General features: G+C 39.0%; 1 protein-coding gene across 4 annotated transcripts; it reads left to right on the forward strand.

Moving 5' to 3' along the window:
• The first annotated feature begins 16,514 nt into the window (after positions 1-16,514).
• LOC130961039 (protein PHOSPHATE STARVATION RESPONSE 1-like) lies at positions 16,515-22,001 on the forward strand. Of its 4 annotated transcripts, none has more exons than XM_057886661.1 (9): positions 16,515-16,817; positions 18,036-18,117; positions 18,237-18,885; positions 18,984-19,194; positions 19,277-19,353; positions 19,433-19,472; positions 19,993-20,050; positions 20,784-20,853; positions 21,232-22,001. In XM_057886661.1, exons 2-9 carry the CDS (start codon positions 18,074-18,076, stop codon positions 21,589-21,591), a joined length of 1,509 nt encoding a protein of 502 aa, XP_057742644.1. In that variant the 5' UTR covers positions 16,515-16,817; positions 18,036-18,073; the 3' UTR covers positions 21,592-22,001. The 4 variants fall into 4 exon arrangements, with proteins under 4 accessions (XP_057742644.1, XP_057742643.1, XP_057742646.1 ...); XM_057886660.1 differs by having other exon boundaries at positions 16,517-16,817; positions 18,062-18,117; XM_057886663.1 differs by having other exon boundaries at positions 16,519-16,817; positions 18,062-18,117; positions 18,996-19,194.
• The last annotated feature ends 1,052 nt before the right edge of the window (positions 22,002-23,053 follow it).

Genomic DNA, 23,053 nt, shown 5'->3' on the forward strand with positions numbered 1-23,053 from the left:
CCCTAGGAAGACTGGTTAACCCTACAAAGACATTATTTCTGATGAAAGGGGCGGAAGCAAAACCAATCAAAATTTGAATTCCCAAATCCTCCCACCATACAAACCCAAAAACTAAATCAGCCTCCCTTAGCTTGTCCTGACCCAATGGAGGAGACCATGAAGCAATTCACATTTTTCGTTGTCACGAAGGGTCACAACACGGGAGTATACATCTCTTTTGAAGAAGCCAACAAGCAGATTCTCAGCCACCCCGAACCGGAGTACACCGGGTTCAATAGTTACGTCCTCGCACTTCACGCCTACGAATCAAGGATGGAAACGCTGTAGGCGGACAAGGAGGCAACTGCGGAAATGATGTCCGAGACGGGCACAGTCGAATCACCGATGCGGACGCCCCGAACCCTACCAACATTCGAAGGACGCGTTGCTTGTGTTGTTGGTGGTAAAGTTCAGAATGACATTTCCATGAATGTCACTATATTCACAGTTAGCTTATTAACAACCAACGCATACATTTTTTGAGAGACAAACAATTCCATATTCAGGCTATTTTTTTTTTCATTTACAGGAGCACCAATGATCCCAGCGGATGAGTGTGCGTCGCATAACTTCGCCCTTAGCAACAGCATGGAGCTCTGGCTATCAATGTATTGCTACGACACTAAAATACCCAGCCCGTGTTTCTTTCGTGAGGAAAAATTCCACCGGGATCTGGGTCCTATTTATGCATTCAATGTTATAATCCCTGGAAACTCGTTTGGCCCAAACCTACGGGCGAAGGGTCGTTACACGGTACTGGAAGATGACGCGAGGGAGGACGCTGCGTTCAGCATGTTGTGGGTTCTTTTAGCATACACGGGTAATGACGTCAGAGACTTCAACTATCTTCGTGCTAAGTCTCTGCAGAGGGAAAACACGCATCTTCGGGAAGAGATCACGAGGCTGGAGTCTAAGATACACATGCTTGAATCTATTTGCGACAATAGCCTTGATTGTATCACCCCATAGATTGAAGTTAAAATCATGGCAACAACCCAAAGATAAAGGTTGCTTTATTCCTGCTAATCCCTTGGTTACCTAAAACTTTGTTATTTTCGTGTCTCTAAGAGGAGGTTTAGGTAGGGTTGTCAAGACTATTTTGTTTGAGATATTTTGTTTATCATGGTGTATCTTATATGTCCTGTTGAAGCATGGCATTGAGAAACACCTAACGTTATGGTTAATCTGATAATGATTTCCCGTGCTTAGATAGTGAAATGATCATGGTGTGCAACGGTATTTACTGGTGTATTAGTTTCTCCCGACAAATTTCTGATTAAAAGATCGTTCATTGAACTCTTGTGTTGCAAAAAAAGAACATAAATTTGCTGTTGCTTGATGCTCTATGAACTGATAAAACGAGATGCAACTATGCAAGTGTGCCAAATAAACATTGTAGTATTGAACCCAACCTTTGACACCTACAACAACCTAGCAGAGATGAATTTTTGCATAATAAAGTAAAATCTGCAAAACGATAAACAATAGATATTAAAAGCGAAACATGGGTTACTCCCAACCGAGGAATCCGTGTGTTTGCCTTCAAGTAAACAAATCAGAAAACACATGCCTTGTAATCCGGACCAAATAATGGTGACGCCATGACAACCATTAACCGAACTTGCACCCTCCACGAATGTAAAAGAACAAAAACCCATGAGAAAGATGAAAAGCTTCCTCTTTTACCCATGTTACATAGTAATAGTGAAGCACGAAGACAAAACAGTTCAGAAAGATGCAACGCTTGTCCAATGCAAACAAAGGTTTCAATGCAAAAAAGATAACATAACAGAAAAATAGGCTCTTCCCCACAACAATGCACACAATCGAGGAAAATGGAGAGTAACGTTAAATACAATAACTAAAGAGATGATTGCATCGCGCTGGAGAAATTGATATGGTAAACTAATCTAAGGAACATAGATTGTGTCAAAACTACTTAGTTAAAGGACAGACCATTGTATAAGGAACAAAATGAGTTAAGCGTAGCTGTTGCAATACATCACCATTCACAACACAAGACATAAAGTTTTTGACAAATGAAACAGGACAATCCAAAATAACAAAGTCAACATCCTCTTTAACCCATGTTGATTCATTCAAAATCAACAAATTGGACCAACAGCTCCACCTCAGGTTGGGTACGGGAGATCTCGAAGACGGCCAGCTTGGGGACAGTTATGTTGCACTTCCTCAAGAATTCCCCCCACCCTTGACTAATGCTGCCACAATTGCGCCTTCTTTTGTCCACGTATCTTCCGTAGACTGCCTGGACGGAGATCTCCCCTGCTCTCAGATTTACAATGACATCATCGTTGACGTCGTCTCCAAAGTGCGGCACATTTGGCTGGCCAAACCATAATGGAGAATCATATGTAATTAAGGGGAATAAAACAGATAATGTGGTTCCCAAACTTAAACAAAGAAACAGGTGTATATAGAGTGTAGAGACAAAGCCATTACCAGGAAGTGGATGCCCAAGAGCCTTTTTGTGATGTGCATGATGAAAAAGGGGTGCTCAGACTGAAATGTCTGCTCCACCTCAGCTGCAGCCGAGCTCCTGGGGACATTGATACATCCCATTCGACGCCGGGGCGCTTGAGTAGGGGTTGTGCGTTTCCTGGGAGACTGGGGGGTGTTTCGTCGCCGGAGTCATCACCGGACGTATCATACGTCCTTTCCACACCCGACGACTGAAAAATGCGAACGCTGAAGTCGTCTCTGCCCTTGTGCTTGAACAGCAGAATGTTAGATGGTTGTAGCTTGTATTCATGATAGAACCTCTGTCATCCCCTGTCGAGAGTGATCTCTTTCCACCCATTGGGGGTGCATGCAATCTTGTAAGAATGGTTAGACCCATCGGCGACCGTGACGTACAGATGGTTGCTACCTTTGGGGAGGAGCCCATTCGGTATAGGCAGACGCTGCATAAAAGGGAACATGAGGAGTGCGAGTAAGAGATAAAACAAAATCCCGAGATTAGAGTAACAAAAAATCGCAAAAATAAGAAGCGGAGTCGATAACCTACCATCGGCCGCGACATCTCTCCTGCCGCTTTGATAACCCTAAGGGCGTCACCTTTGGCGTAAGCTTCGGCCATTTCTTCGTCAGGGCACCAACACAGTGGATGAAGGGGATATTCTGAGTTAGAAGAACCTGTTCAGAGTCGATAGCGTATGAATCAGGCGGATATCAAGTCGAGATCTTATCTAATTCATTAGGGAAGTAATGTTTTGAGAATTGCAGTACCTAGAAGAATGTGCCGTCAGCAATTGATGAAGTCTTCTGCTAGAAGCCAATTGGTTTCGTGCCTCATGGGACAGAAGAAGTAATTAAGCTGTTGCCAGTTGCCACTCAAATTTATTAAAACCAAATATTTTAAATGGAAAATATTTATTTTTGTATATATGAAAAATTTTAATTTGAAATTACGCTTTATTTGGTTATTAGGTTTAAAAATTTGTAATATTATTGAATTAAATAAAAAAATTAATAATAAATTAAATCATTATGTTGGTAATTTGCAGTATTTATAAATTATAATTAATTTTTACTCTTATTATGTTATAAATCACCATTTATTTAAACACAGGAGAAATTAATTATAGTTTTCTACGAAACTAAATTCACATTATAACTACTATAGATTTAAACAAACGTAGCGATATGCACATTTTTTTTGATCGTTAAGTACCCTATAATATATATTTAACTCTCTCAGTTTTTACAATCTCGATAATCACGGATTCGTTTACACTTTTTTTATTCCATCGATTTTTTATTAGCAAGCTTATAGACAACAAAATCTTAAAATTGATTTGCGTTAGTCGCATAGGTTGTAACTTTTTTAAATTTTAAGTTATTTACAACTTATTGTTTTAATTTATAGACATTTTTATTTAGGTTGGTATTTTAAAATTTTAGGTTTTATTCTTAGGTTGTTATTATTGAAATTTGAGGTAATCTACATAAATCGTAACAGTTTAAATTTTAAAAATCAAAATATGCAACCCAATTTCGATATTTAATATTTAAGGTTCTTTAAGTAATTTTTGCGTGTTATTTTTAATTATTTATTTCCATTGTTCTTTACCCGTTTCGCATCATAGTTATATTGTATTCTTACCACAATAAGAATCCTATTTCTAACTTTATTTGTTTCATCGATAAAAAATTTCAACCATCGTTACTATCCATCTCTTTAAACAAATTTTAAATCAAATAACAATAAACTCAACAAACCTAATCATTTTCATGTTGCTAACACATTTCACATTATTAAAAATCAAACGTGGAAAATATCTGAAGTTTCAAAATATTTGTGCAGCAGCTGTTTACAAAATTGTCAGGTAGACAACGTTTTAAAAACAATTTTATTGTTATTAGCGACCCTAGTACTTACTTTAGAAAATTACTAATAACAAAATTAGGGATATATTGACTACGTAAACACCAAACACCAAACAGCAAACCGCAGACCACGTCCTAACCGTCTCCATTCCAATTGGAACTGCCTAATGATACCAGTTCACGAGGGAGTTATTGCAATTCCATAATAAATACAATAATTGTCCATAAACCATTTTCACAAACTTCCAGCAAACACTTTCTACCGTTTCGGCTACCACATTTATGATAATAAGTTGTATGCTCTTCAATTTACTCCGTATTAAATGGTATACTTCGATTCTAAAAAAACTTTCAACCATGACTGGAATGACTTTAAATTTAACTTCATTTGAAAGCAATGCACTGTAATCTATAACAAAATAACGCCTAGCTTCATGACTATATATGGATTGAAAATAATATATCATACAGATTGTAAGTATTACATAATATTGTAATAACGAGATAAATGTTAGAGTCACGAACCAAAAACATGGATAATAAACCCTTCACCACAAACCCTAAAACCGTCAACCACGAACCGTAACCAACAAACCCGAAACCCCAGAAACAGTTAAGGGTATGCCCAACACCAAACCAACGTTATCCACGGCCGTGCAAGGTCTCCCAACAAGCCAGCCGCTCCCTTAGGCGAGCGTTCTCAGCCTCCAGTTCAGCGACACGGGAGTCGATGGACAGACTACATATCCGCTCCAACTCCATAACACGTTTCCTGCAACTCTGAGCCACGTAGTAATTGTAGTCAAGGATCTCCTTCCCAGACTCTCCAACAACCGCTTGCAGGGATGATAAAGCAGCATCTTGCCTGGCCATGCGTTGATCGCGGGAGAACCTGCCGTAGCCCACAAAGTTGACTCCGTCCGGTGGGCCCACCACATGAACCACAAACCCATAGTAGCGGACGCCCTGGACGGATACGCAATCGCGGGGCTGAAACACTGGAGGCTCTGTCTTAAGGGCGTCGCATGCCCTCCGCAGCGTCTGCTCAAGGTCCTCCATGATGACAAACTGGTCAGGACTCACGGTGGGGACAACCTCTAGACTTCGAAATGACAAAAAACAATAACAATGAGTAGACGTAAAGGAAAACCGGGAAAGAAGATAATGTGAAATGTAAAACCCGGTTAATTAACGGCTAATTAACCCATAAATGAGAATTTATTCTAGAAAGCCTAAAATTTGATTTTTATGGCTAAATGTGATAGAGGAGACTGAGACGAGAATTTTGGTACCAATTTTATAGAATTCGGACCAAGATTGGACCGAACGGGCCAAACCGGGCCAACCGGACCCAAAGTGGGCCCTTGGCCCAACATAACTAAACCAAAACCCTAGTTTTCAGCACTCTCTCTCCTCACAACACTCAAATAACACGCTGAAATTGAAGAGAGGGGAGGAAGAACACTCTCTTAACTTCTTTCTCTCACTTGATCTTCAAACCACCATAACTTTTGATCTAGAGCTCCGATTGCCGCTCCGTTTGCGGCCACGCGTTCACCGCGGAGAGCTCTACAAAACCCATACAATTAATCTTGAGGTAAGCCACAAGTTTCTGTTCGAAATTCCAGCCCTTATTTTCGAGTTTCATGGGTAAAATGTTGAGATTTTGGGTTCTTTGATGTTATAGGACCCAACTCTCTTGAAGGAGAAGGTTAATCTTGTCTCCTTGGACCTTGGGTGTGGTAAGATTCTCAACCCTAGTGTGATTTGTGGTTTTATGATGTTTGGGTATTGAGATGTTGTGTATGGGTATGATGATTGTGGCTTAGGTTGTATATATGTGAATATTGGAGCTTGATTGGTGATTTTGAAAAGCTTGAAAAAGGGATTTGGTGGTGAAAAATCTGTTCTTGGAGGTGTTGAGGCCTTGAGAGCTTGTGGATAAGTGGTTTGGAAGTGCTCCGGTAGAGCTTGGGAAAATCGGCTAAGGTATGGTTTCGGTTTCCCGTATCTAATATGTAATGTGGTAGGAAATACTTAAGCTAGAGGCCCTAAGATAGGCATTGAATTGTTGATGTTGTTGAATGATTGAGATATATGATGTGGTCATATATGTGATGATGATTAGTGATGCCTTGGTGATATGATGTATGAGAAATATGCATGTTGTGATATATGCTTGATGATTGGTTATGGTTGAATTGTAGGTTGAACCATGTTGATGGTGAGTATGATGTTGATCGTGTACAATAATGATTTATTGGAATTGGTGTTGTTGAGAATTGGCATGAGGAATAGTATATGATATGTCAATGTGTTTGAGTTTGAGCCACTTGGGTGAAGTGAGGTAACATGATGAGATAGTGATTTTGGTAAGTTGTGGTAATGTGTCAATGTGTGAGTTGAGGAGGCTTGATGTTGAATTTGATATATTTTGATTGATTTCAAAAAAAATGGATGAAATTGGCATGTTTTGATTGATTTTGAAAAGAGTTGAAAATGGTTTGTTTTGAAAGTGGCATATTGTGGTTTTGTATGAAAATATGGTTTTTGGGCATACTTTGACGGGACATAACTTGGACTACGAATCTCCGTTTTGTACCAAATCTATTTAGAAATGAAATTGGATCCGGGATGTCCATGCCGTTCGAAGAACGGGTGAAAAATGATTTAAAATGAGGAAGTTATGTCCGTCGGAAGATTGGGGTTTAAATCTGTAAATTCTGCAGCTTTTAACTTAGAAAATTTTTAGCAGAATGACCCATTGCGCGTGGGCGCACCTGGCGCGTACGCGCCGATCTTCCAGAAAGTGCCATCCACGCGTGCGCGTGGTGTGCGCGGGCGCGCCGATGGTGCTGCACCCAATGCCCAGCCATTTTTCAGAGAGTTATGCCAGAATTGTGCCAGTGTTGTGCCTGGGGCACGAGAACACCCGCGCGTACGCGTGGTTGACGCGTGCGCGTCGATTGGCAAATTTGTAATCCACGCGTTAGCGTGCATGACGCTTGCGCGTCGATGAGTTTTTGAGGCCATCCACGCGTGCGCGTGGAGTGCGCGTACGCGTGGCCCTGTTTTCATCCCAAAGTTGATTTTTGAGTTTTAAAAGCCAAATCTCATACTTCTAAGCCTCCGATCTCACCATTTATGTCTTAAATCATTATGGCATGCCTAGCTATTAAAAGGGGCTAGTGAATGAGGTAACTTGCGAGTAAAGCAAGGGAAATATGAATGATCAATGAGGATCAAGATGATTATGTGAGATGCGGAGGATGGTGGTGGAAGTGCTTCTTATGCCATTGGCCGAAGGGCCGTGATTATTTGTGAATTGGCTGGTTCTGGATTGAACCATGAGCCGGAATAGCTGTGTATGCTATGAATATTGGCTGGTTATGGATTTAACCGTGAGCCGGAATGGCTGATATGGATGTTGATCCATGGATGAGGATTCATGCATGTTTATGCTGAATTGTTGATAATTGTGATTTGCACTTCCACTATCAGAGATACGAGTTTCCCTGGGTAGTAGCAGTGGCTAGCCACCACGTGCTCCAGGTGGAGACTTGATACTCTGTTGACCCTATGTCGTAAGTGTGGCCGGGCACTGTGAAAGACCCGGATGAGCTCGCCCCCGAAATATTCACCAGTGAGGGTGATGGATATGGATCATGTTTATGATCAAGTTTATAACGAGTATAACTCGAGTTGGGGATGCGCGACAGAGGGACAGTCCAATGGTTAGCGACCAGGACTTGTCGGGTTGGCTCTATAACCGACAAGATGATATCATCGGCCACTAGGGACAGGCATTCATCATATGCATACTATGTGAATTGTTTGAGATTGCCTATTTGACTGCATATTACTTGCTAATTGTCTAAATGTCTTAACTGCTCCTATTTGTATATTCTTTGTCTGATATAACTGTGCTTGCTACATTATACTCCTGCTGGTGGTTGGGAGGTGAGAAGGAATTGGAAAGGAAAGTATTAGTTAGACTGAAGAATCTTTAGTCAGATGCCCTTATATGGTTTAGCTTGTTTATAAGCTTTGAATTATCTGGAGGAAGTTCTAGGATTGCCTTTGGCTTTCCTCTATTATTATGTATTATATATGTGGAAGCTGTTACCATGCTGGGGACCTCTGGTTCTCACCCATGCGAATTTTGTGGTTTTCAGATGCAGGACGTGAGGTTTCCCGCTGAAGCATGCTGGAGACTTCTAGATTTGCGAAGATTCCTTGTTCTTGGGGACTATGTTTTTGGTTTATATGTTTTGCTTAGATACTTTTATCTCCATTAAATAATACAAACTGTGATGACTCCTCTTATGGGAGATTTTGGAGAATAGGTTTTATGTATTTGTGTCCCTTGGGTTTCCTTTGGGGTTTTCCTTATTTTTATCATATGTATATATTGCTATGCTCGGACCGGTTATCTTCGCAGCCGGATTTTGAGTCTGGATATTCCTGTTTTTGACACTCCTTTGTATATACATAATCTCACGTTGGTTTATCCTTGCTCGTTACGTTATCGATCGGAGTGTTGCGCTTTAGAGTTGCGATTTTTGTTTACCCCTTTTTCTACAAAGGCTCCTAGTTATAATCAATCATTCATACTACTATACGTACTAAATTTTTATTTTAGAGGTCGTAATACCTTGCCATCTCTGAATTATGACTTAAGCATAAGACTCTGTATGGTAGGGTGTTACATGAAACCGCCTACCGTCGTCGCGGAGAGGGGCGCTAGGGCCAGTTCCTCCGGAAGAACCACTTGCATCACCAACGCTGGGGCTCCACATTGTTCCAACCCAATGAACAGCGACTCACTCACTGAAGGATGTATAACAACCTTCGATCTTATTAACAAATTCCTCAACAACGAAGTAATCTCAAACATCAAACTTATTTATATTTATATATGACATGCCCCATCACATTCTCCAATCCAATTATGTATACACACTTATCTCATTCGACAGTCACACCGCTTCCCCAGGGCTTTAAATTCGATAATAAATGTATTAACCTCACCTAACCGTTTTTCCCACCCTCCACCATATGTTGAACGCTTTTTTATCTCTCATTAAACGCGTCTCATCATCTCCTCTCTATGTGATACACAAAACAAATTTCAAAAACACGAAGTTCACATCCGTGATATTAAACTACCGTAAACTATGCAGATTACATAAATAATTAACTATTAACTATTCATATATTAAACGGCTAAGTATCTGCCCGAAACTTTAACATTCTACTAGTTGCACGTGGAATAATGTATACAACAACAGCTTAACAAAAATATACCCATATTTACAACTTTTGTTTAAGAACGGCTGAACAATGTATTATAATAACATTAATAGAGTAAATTTAATTAGGATAGTGCTAGGGGAACATTGTTAAAAAATCTTCTGGTTCATCTATTCTTTTCCAATAATTAATACCATTCCCCATACAGTTTTCAGTTTTCACCATACTACACTTACGCTTACTCTAACGTTTAATATTACGAATGCGATACTCACAACGTATCTGCTACACTCAAGTTCAGGTTTCCAACAGGATAGGTGGACTTATAAATATGGAGCCTATCTACACTCCTATGCCACACTCCAAACACTTATACTCTAAAGACGTATCCCCATCCACATCGAAAGAGGAACCAACAGGAACAAACTGAAAATGACAATCCACTGTTGTACAAATATCGCTTTCATTCCGAACGACATCTGGGAAGCAATAACCATTAAAGTTGCGACAGACTCCATCCGATTCCTGTGCAGTCTCAAAATGACCTGTAAAGCTACACACGATGCGGGAGAGGCCGATATTGTTCACCGGAGTGTTTCCATACCACCCCCGCATGCGACGCCGTGGTGGTGGTGCCTCAACCCGGAAGCAAAGAGATTCTTTGATCGCTGCATGGCAGCTGGCAACCCAGAGCTTTTGTTTCGGGAGGCACTTCGGGAACTCTTCATCAGACGCAACGAAAACGTTGGCATCCAGATGCTGAACAGTGCAACAAGTACAGGCCATGCAGCAGCCAAATACGCAATGAGCATGATGTTGATGCTTCGCACGGACGACAACGTAGAAAAACAAAAAGGGCTGGAACTGTATCGGGAGCTTGATGCGGCTGGTTCACTCGCTGGCAGTAACGCCAGGTGCTTTTCAATTCTGACAGTATCGTGGCCAGGTGAGGTCCAAATGCCCCGTATAGAAGAACAACACACTGTCTGTGCCTCACCTAGGTGCTCCACCAAGGGCCACATGCCTCTTCTGTATGATTATCGCAGACGTGCAACAGAGCAAAACTCCGTCCATGCTTTCGGCAGGGCCGCTCATATCCCCTGCATCCAGTGTCGCGCAGACTACGACCTGTAAGCCTTCGTCAATCTCCCATGAGTTAATACAATTTAATTACAACCTGCATATTAAACATTAAATAAATGAGTTGCTACAATTGAATTTCCCATTTGTTTTATATTTAGTTTTGATAATTAAGTTTCGAAGTTTATAGATTATTTCATAACATTTTATTTCAACCGAAACCCTGCCCTTCATCGAACCAAAATTAGGCTACTTTATGCTCCTATCAAAACGACACATGTGAGCCCCACATTCGCTAACTTTCCTACCGTTGGAAATATTACAGTTGCAAAATTTTAATTTCCAGTTCAAATCACAGGCGCATTCCTCGTTGCCTATAAAAACCACCAAAACCAACCTCCCATCTTAAACATACTCAACCTCTTAAACCTCCCATCTATACTCTCCCTTCGAATCTCAACATGGTCCGTGCCAAGAAGAAATACTATGTTGTTTTCCTAGGAAGGGTCCCTGGTATCTATAGTTCCTGGCCGGCCTGTCATAGGCAAGTTAACGAATTTAGCGGCAACCTCCATAAGTCTTACGAAACCTTCGATGAAGCTCGTTTGGCGTTCGAACAATTCGTATCTGCCAAACAATTACAGACTCAGCTCACCAACAATGGTTCTCTAGTGCATCCAATGCATGCAACATCCATTCGACACAACCCATCACAGATCCCTGACCAACTACTCCCTTTCGACGAAGGTATACAGGAGCAACGTCAAATTGAAGGAGGGGACAACCACTCAACTGTCCGTCAAAGCAACCGATCCAACCAGAGGCGCCGCCAACAAAATCCCTACCACTTTATCCTGTTTATCTTCGTAACCATCCTCGTCCTATTCTTAACTCTGGTTAGGTGGTAGGCTCCTCTTAACCTTAGTTATAACAGCACCTACAAGCATGTGTTACCTGATTTGTAGCAGTCTTACTTTCCACTGTCTTGCATTGTTTACTTTTTAACGTATATTCTATTGTATTAATTAGTCTAATGCTCACTTCACGCATAACATCAGCTTATTATTCGAGGTGAACTGTTATTAACTCAGCGAAGTCTAGTTATTCATATGTGATTTTAGCAACTTAAGCCCTTAATCCATTTACCCTCCTCCTCTGTTCAGGATATCTGAACACATACGGTATATGCAGGCTAAGATTTATAGAAATCGACAAATTTAAATTGAAAAGCGATGATTTTTTGTTCATTCTGATATTTTACATTCCTAGTATGATAGAACGTAACGTTACTGAGGTTTTGATAAAACTTCTATTTTTTTTACAATATAAAAAGACAAAACGTCGCTATTGAACAATGAAAGATTGCTTCTAATTATGAAAAGCGACTACGTCATACGCGTTTTGTTAAAAAGACAAATTTGTTATACTATAAACAAAATAACTTACCCAATGTAAGTAACGACAAAAAACCACAAGAATCATAAGATCTGGTGCAATTGGGGATTGAGAATGACACACATTTAATTAATGATAATAATTTGACGAATCACACACAGCTACAAAAAATCTTTATAAACTAAAAACTGATATAGGAAATGCAAACTGCATAAAAGATTATTTCGTAGTACAATGCAACGAAGCAAGTAAGGGAAAAAAATGACTACATTATTTACCCACTCTCTGACACCTACAACTAATACGCAGAGATTATTAGCTGCATAAAAAAATGAAGACGGGAAAAAGATAAAAAACTTTCATGACAAACACAACTGCTTCACTTGCTAAAAGCTGCGTGAAAATGTATAGCACAAAGTAGAGGTGTAATTCATCTTTCAGCCCGACTGGGAAGTAGAAAACGAGACTTGATGAAATGGACGTGAGGAAAAGGAATGGCATGACATGAATTTTCCAAGTTAAAACAGTAGTGCACCTCCATGATGGTTAGATTATTGACAGTCATGGATCCGATTGAGACTGTGTTTCTTCATTGAAGCTAAGTCTAAATACAAATAAATTCCGTACAACCCGGTTGTAACATGTATAGGAAACAGACATTTCTTTTATAGTTTCACCATTCTGTAATGAATTGGAGAAGATCTTTCACCAACTCCCTGTCATGAAAGTGACACATTTGAGTTAAAAGTGTTGAAAATTTAAGGCATGTTTGGAAATCTAAAAAAATATTGACCGAAAAGAACAATACAGAACATAAAGTTGGCGAAAACTAAGTCCAAAACAGCTAAAGTGGTTCATCGGCTTTTGTATTTTCTTCATCAAATAAGAAGAATAGTTTTTAAAGGGACAATAGAAAGTCAAGGGAGGTTCTTTAAACGATTCATAAAGATATATAAATTTTCAAAAAAAGGGAAGAAGAAACATTGGCATAACGATGGGAAAAACAACAAAAAAAAACAAGAACAAAACAGAAGCATACCTGAACCGGATAAGCATAGAAGACAAACATGGGTTCCAGCCAACACAGCAAACCGTGTCTTTGCCTTCCACTAAACAAAACACAAAACCCGTGGTTTGTTTTACATAGCAAAACAGAAAGAACCAGACTTGAACCTTCAAACAATGTAAGAGAACAGAAGCAACCGAACCTATGCTTGTCACTAAAACTGAAGAACCAAGGCAAAACAATGCAGGAAGATGCAACATTAGTCTGATGCTAATAAAGCTTTCACTGCAATAAAACTAGCAAAACTGAACAAAAAAATGGGCCACAAGAAGATACACAATCTAAAGAAATCTACAGTAACGTTAAATTCAGTAAGTTTATTTCCAACAGAGAAAAAAGGATGAATATATACAGCCTCATGGCCCCAGCGAGGTCAACAAACACAGTCACCTGTTCGGCATGTCACGTGAATGAAATTTATAAGGTACAAACACTGAAACAAGATGGCAACAACATATATGTACCTCTCCAACAAAATCTCCTTTTCATGTTGCGCAGAATGTAAATCCCGTTTCTGAAATTTGGTCACTTTAAATTGCTTCGCTGTTGCCCTCCCTCCTGACGAAAATAGGATTTATAGCCAAAGACGACGGTACATGTCGGCATAAACCTTGCATTCTTCCCCGTATTTTCCAATGCGCGCACGCAACATTTTCTAATCCCCCGTTGTGGGCCTCGTCCTCGGGAAGTCAGCGAGAAAGACATGCACATAAAAAAAATTCACTGTATATATTATTTCTATTGCGTAAATTTTCGACGGCAAAAGAGATTATAAATCATATCAGTTTCAATTTCCTGCATTCCTATTGGATTTTCGTGCTAACAACAATCATTATAGACCATGTTGGCAACATCACGAGGTACCATCGAATTTCTTAAAACAGAAATTTTCGAGTAGCCTGCGGAAACAAATATTGTTAGAGCTACCAACCGGGATAAAATAGAAGTAAAATGGAGCAAGAAAAAAAATGATAGTGTTTGACTGAAAGAACGCTGAGACAGAGTTGTAGAGTGATCGGAACTAAAGCAAGAGTTTCTCGTGGCATTTAAGTACAAAGGAGAATCCAAATTTAAATCCGCGGCGATTCGTTTGACTGCCTCCGAAATTGATTACTCAAGTTTCAGAGGTTTCCATAGTGATCACCATCATATGAATCGGAAAATTATTTCCCATACAGCGGTCATCTTCATGGAAACTTATCAAACTTGAATAATCAATATCGGAGTCACTCAAATGAATCACCAGGAATTTGAATTTAAATTCCCCGTTATACTCAAAAACAACGAAATAATCTTGCTTTAACTCCGATAAGTATACAACTCCGTAACGACCTTCATTCAAACAAACGCTAAAATCTTGTCTCTACCTCCATTTTACTTCTATTCCATCCCCAGCTGGTAGGTCCAACAATATTCAAGTTTTCAAATTACATTACAATAATTCTTTGATCTCTAACTGGCAGAATAAAACATAACCAAAAAGCCAGAAACTTCTGATGCAACATGAAACAAACCGAATCATCGACTTATTCACCATTTTCGGGCACCAAACAACTATTTGTGAATTTATTTACCAGCACTAATCCCCTTCTTAATTAATTATTTAATAATTGTAAGGCAATCATCAACTGATTCAAAAATATAAATGAAACAAGGACAAACTTCAACGTCACTCACCTCGCCAATTGATACACACGAACTGAATGGCCTATGGCAGAACAATATTGGTTTTGCATCCAGATCTCTCATCCCATACATTACGGCAGTATTCTACAACCAAAAATTTACATAAAATAAATTCAACAAACGAATAACCTCATTCATAACCAAAATTAGAACTTCAGGATCTCCGAATACAGGTGGTTATACTTACAGTTTTTCCAAGGTCTGGGTGTGCTTCCTACACTTGTCCCACCACACTGCACACTCGATCGGTAATCGCTGACATAAACACTCGGGATTTCATCCACCTAATACAACCGACTTCCAGATCCGTCGGAAGGCATCTCTCTCAGCCTCTATCAAACAGATTTCAGATTAACCAAATTTAGAGGAAGTTTGACATCAACAAAGATAAAGATCACACACCTGAATGGGAGAAGATGGGCCCTACAGCTTAGGTAGCAAACAACAACGGCAACCCATTTCTATCCGTATCATGCATGCAGCTGGAACTACTAGATCTGCCAGGTATTAAGTTTCAATTACAAACACTGTTAATGACAATCAATCGGCTATTTGAAACAAAATAAAATGACAAATTCAAAGAAATGCAAAAATTCAAAAACCATGATATCAATAACAATTACCAGGAAATTCAAAGAAAACTACACTGCATTACACACCAAACAAAAGAAATCGTTCAAATTAATACCTAAATTGGAGCCTCCATATCTGGAGTCGAACGGGTTCGGTTCGCCGGTATGCCACTGTTGGGAGGGGATGGTCCACGCTTCTTCTTCGCTCTCCGGCGCTGCTTGGACGCGGTTCTTCAATGGGACTCCCATGGGATTAAGGGGCGTCGGTTCCTGGGACTGGGAGTGGCTGTGAGGTGCTGCTTCCGCGCGACTTCGACGGTTTGCGAGGGACTGGGATGACTGCGTGGGGTTGGGTATCGCGTTTAGAGAGCGCGGTTTCTAGTTTCTTCTACCATGGCTGCGCTAGGTTACGACTAATGATATTTAGGTAATCAAATGGGGGTGGGACATGGTTTTTATACTTGACCCGATCCAACATCAACAACCAGGCCCATGCCTTTTACTCCACAAAAAAACCAACTCCATGCTACCATTCCACTACCGCGCTGGCTTAATAGCTGCGGCTCAATAATTTAACAACACACCACAGCTGCCCCCAATCTCAATAAATTACTGTAGGTTTTGCTTGTCACCTTTTCAATAGGTTTTGGGAACACCTTGCACCCTTTTTCTATGATTCTACACCATAATAATCCTAATAAATCTACACCCTCAACGTTTTTAATGATATATCTCAAGGGTACTGCACCCTAGATCACCAAAGATCCAAAAAAGTGGTCTGGACCATCTGAAAACTTTCCTAAAATATAATCTCTCCCAATTTATTCTATAGATAAAACCAAAAAAATACAAAATAAACTATTTAAGATTAAAAAGTTATACTTTATTGTCTAAAATAAAAATTCAAACACACACTTAGTCATTACTCATTAGTGTTACAGTGTTACTGTTTACTGTTTTGTTGACAGTTGACACGCACCGGAGACTCGACCAAACAAATTTATTCGCCAATGCATGGGCACAAACCAACGCACACACCAATAAGGGCCACAAACAAATAAGTAACAAATCCTCCTCCCTCCCTCCCTCCACGCTCCCTCACTAGCGCGTGTAACAACACACCCTCTCCAATCCAAATTCCAAAGGGCACCATTTTCTAATTTTCTTCTCCTCGGTCACACCCTCTTGACTCCCCTCTCATTTCCGCCGGTGACCGAAAAACTAATTTAAGAAAAATAAATAAAGCATTCCAAATTCCTTTGTTTTTCATCTCACCTTCATCTCGCCGCGAAATCTCACGCTATTTTATCGCCAATTTCCCTCCCCTTCAATATCGCCTTCTTCAGCGTCTTCACTCCGATTCCCCCTGCTAACTGGTGCTTTTTTTTTTCTCTCTCTCTCAATTCTGTTTGAAATTCAATCGATCTTGAGGCATGTCAACTTTTTTATTTTGGTGATGATTTTATTTATTATTAATTTGTATTAGTGTGATGTGAGACTGTTTGAATGGATTTCTATGCCATATTTTGTTGTTTGTTATGTGAGAGTGTTTAATTCGCTTCTTTTTTTTTTGGGATTATTTTAACAAACCCCCCCCCCCCCCCCTCTTTCTCTCTCTCTTTTTCTTGTCCTGAGCTTCTAACGTGAACTTCGTGGAGATAGTAGCCAATAGGGTAAGAAGCTGAAAGGAAAGATAATTGGTAGAGAACACTCGTACGAGGTTCTATTTATTTATTTAATTTTAAGTAGAAGATTTAATAGCAATAATAAATTTTTTTTTTGAGAGGAACCAGAATTTTTTTTTTTGGGTCATGTATGGCTTGTAAATCACTATGTTATGATGATGATATTGGAAGGAATAAAGTTGTCAAATTTGTGTAGCTGATAACACCTTATAGGAATTAGTTGTTGGTTGTTATTGTTTCAAATGCCATTAAGACATTTTTTTTCTCTCACACTTCGGAGGGAGAGTTGGTTATGGAAATGAAGCTATACCAATTCTATTTTGTATTTACTAGAGCAGTCATAGACAAACTTGTCTTGGCAACCATAGATATTGCTAACAACGAAAGACTAGGTCTCAGAATCTTCACCTTGGGAATTCAGATTCTTAACTACCATCAGGAAGTTTATTTTGTTTGGGGTTGAAAAGTAAGCATTGACCAATTGTGTATTTCACAAATTTTATGAGGTTTGTTTTGTATCCCAGTATTGATCACAAGAATAAAGTGGTGGTTCCATATTCTGAGTGGCTTATAGTTTTTTCCTTATAATTTTTGTTACTGGAACTTCTTCACGATTCTGATTTTTCAATACTGTAAGTACACAAAACAACCAAACGTGAGCCTGAAACTTGCAAGACAGATAGAGAACAAGGGTTTAGGATTTTGCGGATTGTGAATTCTTTGTGGACTGAAATCGTTATGAACTACAAATTATATCATTGTTGAATATTTATTTTTCATATAACATTGACATGGGTGTTTACATATAGTATATCTATATTTGACTATCAAGCTTTGGCATGTTTATAGTATTGGATTGATAAATAAGGATTTACTAAAGGACTAATTTTCTAAATTTTTGTCTTACAGACTAAAGAGTGCCTTTTCTTTCACAGATCTGAAGATTGATGACAACAAGTCTGCATCAGGCATCAATAGCTGAAAGCAATTTGTAAGTACTTTTCTGGTTAGCATTAGAAGGAGTGAGAATGCAAAGTCTAAGATTTTATTGGTTGTCTGATAACTGATACCTATTATTTTCTGGTTTTCTTTTTTTGGTAAAAAATTAAGGCAAATAATGGAAGCCCGTCCTTCTATATCCATTGAAAGATCAAGTGCGGAGAAACTCAATGTTATGGGGATGTCTGGAGTACTATCTTCATCCTTGGCAGTCCTTCCAACACCCCTAGAAGAGACATATAATAAGTTGCCTGATTCACCTCTTGCTTTTGTAGAAGAAGGGCTGATGAGTAGACCTTTAACTCATTCCGGTCATTTAAATAACAACGGAGCAGTTGGACATATCTTTTCATCTTCTCCTGGATATTCAACTGCTCTTCACCATTCATCCCTTTCACCTCATGAAAAGCATTCTAGAAATGCTCACATTATTTCACATTCATCAACTAACATGGCTACATTGCCACCATTTTCTTCAAATAGTGGACCACTACCTTCCAAACCATCAAGCCATTTTCCTAATGAAAACAGTGCCTCCTGGCATACTGATTCTGTGCCAAGCTTTCTGGATTTTCCTGCAAATACCTCCATCGATAGTGGTAAGGTAGAAAGTGGTGCCTGCACTATCATGGCATCTGAGGAATATTGTAAGCAAAATGATTGGCAGGAGTGGGCTGACCAGCTAATCAGTGATGATGATACTTTAACTTCTAATTTGAATGACCTTCTTGCTGATAATGTTCCAGATCCTGAGCCAAAGGTTAAGCTTTTCATAACTGAAATCAATATTAGCTTTCAGAGGAAACAGATTAGTAATTTATTCAAGGAGTGTCTTAGGGTCTCATGTTGTTGCTTTAGGAGCCATTCCAGGTTTCAAAACCATCTTTGCAATTACCAGGACATCCATCCGAAGGCCATCAACAACTTCCTGTTTCATCTGAAGAAAATTGCGCTGGTGCTGCCCCTTCTTCCTCAGCAAAATCTGCTCCTTCCAAGCCACGAATGCGTTGGACTCCAGAACTTCATGAGGCCTTCGTGGATGCTGTCAACCAACTTGGTGGGAGTGAAAGTACGTTTGTATCTCTTTCTTAAGTCCAGAGATTCTAAGCTTCAGTCCTTCATGTGTTGCTCTTTTTTTTTCTAATCTACAGGAGCTACTCCTAAGGGTGTGCTGAAGCTCATGAAAGTTGAAGGCTTAACTATATATCATGTCAAAAGCCACTTGCAGGTAGGTGTACTTTGCTTGACTCCCTTGATTTATTTGCTGGCTTGTTATTTTGCTGAAGTGTATATGACTTGAAATGCAGAAATACAGGACAGCTAGATATAGACCCGACTCGTCTGAAGGTACATAACATATGCATTGTAGTATGTGAAGCTGCATGCATAAATTACAAATATTTCTGACATTGGTGTAAATTATGACCGTAGGATGAGCTTTTGCAAAGTATTCAGTAGGATTAAAATCAATATACCATACTTCATTTAATATCTATTAATTCCTAATACTGTTCATTCAGTGTCTAGTTAAGAAAAATCCTCTTGAATTGACAAATTATTTAATGATGTAAGGTTTTTACATTGGTGTCCTTGGGTCTTAAATTTTGTCTAGTTAAGTTTCCATGGATTCGTTCCCTGTATTTGTCAAGTTTTCTAAATGTAGAAGCTGTTGCACAAATGTGGATAAAAATACAAGTTTATTTGTCCTAAGGACTGGATATTGTTAAATTTTGCTATCGAACTTTAGTTCTGCTTTTGATGTTTGAAAGTGGTATGAGTGGTTTTCTGAAGTCACGCCCTTCAAATCTAATGCCATTCCTCCAGTATTTAGTCAGCTAATGTACAGTTTGTTGACTACTGTTGACAGGAGTCTCAGAGAAAAAAACAAGTTCCATTGAAGAGATGTCATCACTAGATTTGAAAACGTAAGTAAACTCTGTACTCTTATTTTATATACTCCTGTTATGTAATGTTAATATAAATATTGATAGTTTGATACATTGCCTAACAAAATTGTTGATACATCAGATTGTTAGACAACGTTTCATTCTCTAATGTGACGTTGCTGGTACAAATGTTACATAAGCTGAAGATTAAATAGCTTATGATCTGTGGAAGCTAATTGATTTTGAAAATAAACCCAAATTATATGTGTAGCTTGTTCTGTAGAGGGCATAACTTGGTTTTATTTTTTTTGCTTCAATAAGTGGGCATAAGTTTTGTCATCTCTCATTTGATGTTAGTTCGTTGTTTATTTAGTTTAATAATGCTAGTTAGTTTCATTTGGAGTGTTACACACATAAATCTCATGCAAGATATGTGTAATTTAGTTCTGTAAATTCATCTTTCTGAAGAGACTTATTGCCCATACCATACTACTAAGTATGAGAAAAGTGCATATAAGCTGGAAACTAAGGGATGATTGTAAAACAAAAGTAAGGATTAAAATAAAAGAGAGAAATCGTCAAGAAGTGATCTTGCAAGGACTATAACTGATTAGATTAGGGATCAAGAAGTGTTCTGTTAAGAGTATTCAATAGTCCACGATTAAGGCTGCAATAGGGAGCTTGGGTCATTATTGAGTGGTTTTATGTGGGTTTTTGGTCGTATGTCACACAGTAATTCTTCAGCTGTCTTAACGAATACCATTGGTGACAGTGGCATTGATATCACTGAAGCTCTGCGACTGCAAATGGTGGTTCAGAAGCAGTTGCATGAACAACTTGAGGTATGACATTTTATTCCTTCAGGAACTCCTGACGTAGTTAATGCATTCCATTTAAACCAATATGTTGTTCAGAGGTTTGTTGCAAGCTCTGTTTCTGCTGCCACTGTCTTTACTATGGAAAATTCATGTTTTATAACATTGATGAGAGATTAAACTTCATTTAAAGGCTTTGAAATGTAAATGAAATGAACTATTAGTGAGTTTTAGCTTGGTGATAATCTCCTATAAAGAGAGGAGTTAGTTTTTCTACCCTTGCGCTTGTTCTCTGTTTGCTTCCTATTTTGTAAGCTCTTTCCCGAAATGCATTGTCTGAGGCATCCCACTCGGTTCTCTTATGGTATCTTTTTCTTTGATCTGATTCACTTCTTTTTCTGTTAGATTCAAAGAAATCTACAGTTGCGAATAGAAGAACAAGGAAGGTATCTCCAGATGATGTTTGAGAAGCAATGTAAACCCGAGACTGAAATGTTTAAGGCATCATTATCTACTGCTGAAAATCCATCTGGATCCTCTTTGGATGCCATGCAAGATGTTCCAGCCAAAAGCGCATCAATGGTGGACAATTACAAGCCAGGACCTGATCAAGCTATCGGCAGCACCACAGTTGTGGAAGGCTCAGTGGAAATAGGAGGGAAACATGATTCTCCCAAAACACAAATTTCTGAGAATCCTAAGCAGCATGCTAATGCAAACGACGATGCTGCTCAACCCTCGAAGCGTCAAAGAAAAGATGAGTAAGCCATCTGAGCTGCCGCATCTGCAATGAACTTACAATATTGATGCATGGATTATATTTTAGTAAGAAATACTATACTGAATGATGGATAGAACTTCATAACCTGATGAGTTCTCTAGCCACATGAGTTCTTGGATATGTATTCTAAAACATTAGGTAAAGTTGACTCAATCGGTTGAAATGCTTGGGATCGAATTCTGCTATTTGCAGTCTGCCATGGTAGGTGATCTGTAAATACCATTGTTATGTTGTTATTGATGCTGCTGTAGCTGAACTTGGTGATATCATTGATATCGTAGGTTCAATGCTCTACTAGGTCACTTATCTCCTTTCCTTCCATAGGACACCTCTAATGTAAAATAAATTATTGTGATTTGAGTTGAAATTTTGATTATGATATTCTTCAACACCATTATTTGGTGGTATTCTAGTCATGTGAGGATGAGATTTTCTAATGTTGAGATAATGAGAAGACATCAAATAATACTTCATAGGTGAGGAATCCCAAATAAATATGAACTGTTTCTTTTAATTGAGGAAAAGAGGATGCTTCCTCTTCCTAGTTCTTATCATTGTCAATTATAAGTACCTTAGGACTTACTTGCCGGTGGCTTTAACAATGGCATCACGTCTGTTACCAATTCCACACGCTGTAGGTTGTTTACATGACATGTTTGATATTTCCTTTTCCTTGTAAGGACATGTTTCGTTTTTCATGTTTAGGGTGTGTTTGGAAGAAAAATTTGATTTTGACTGCTTTAATTTACTCCAATCACTAATCGTTATATATATAAGTGAAACGTTACATCCAGTAAGAGCTATTTATTACGACATAATCTTAACGTAGATAATAACCCATTGAAGATGGAGAAATTCTCTCTCAGATAATAGATTCCAGGTTCAAAGGTCATCCCAACTTTCGCTATGCGTGTCAATCTGTGTCAGGTTTTTCTTGAAAAAATTGTAGGCTTGAATTAATCAATCAAATCTTCTTTCCAAGGTTGTTTCCTCTCCCAGTAACAATTTCATTTTCACCGATCGGGTGAAGGTTCTTCGGGATGCCTTTTCAACATTTCCATAGCCTCGAGATAAGCCTCAAAGTGGTCCCTAAAGTTGCATTCAAGTCTCAAAGTGGTCCCTGAAGTTGTACTCGAGCCTCATAGTAGTCTCTGAACTTAAAAGTTACTCATATTCATCCCTGAAGTTGCACTCCGGGACTCAAACTCATCCTTCTGGCAATTTCTGCCCACCTGGCGCTACTGGAAAGCTGAGTTGGCCTCTTTCCTGACACGTTGGCATAACAGAAACGACGTAGTATTTGTTGTGGCGCCAAAATGACATGAAACGACGTCGTTTCACGCTAAAACCCCCTTCCTCAACGTTACCCTAACGAATTGTCTCCCCCCTCTCAAATCACAACACAAACACAGAAGTCTCTTCTTCTCCACTACACTCATCAATGGC

Source organism: Arachis stenosperma, chromosome 2 (genome assembly GCF_014773155.1).
Source record: "Arachis stenosperma cultivar V10309 chromosome 2, arast.V10309.gnm1.PFL2, whole genome shotgun sequence".
Taxonomy (NCBI): domain Eukaryota; kingdom Viridiplantae; phylum Streptophyta; class Magnoliopsida; order Fabales; family Fabaceae; genus Arachis; species Arachis stenosperma.

Coding starts and splice junctions, on each gene's coding strand:
- LOC130961039 (XM_057886661.1), top strand. CDS start 18,074: ATGACAACAAGTCTGCATCAGGCATCAATAGCTGAAAGCAATTT. Junction 18,886..18,983: donor TTCCAGATCCTGAGCCAAAG/GTTAAGCTTTTC, acceptor TTGTTGCTTTAG/GAGCCATTCCAGGTTTCAAA. Junction 19,195..19,276: donor CCAACTTGGTGGGAGTGAAA/GTACGTTTGTAT, acceptor TCTAATCTACAG/GAGCTACTCCTAAGGGTGTG.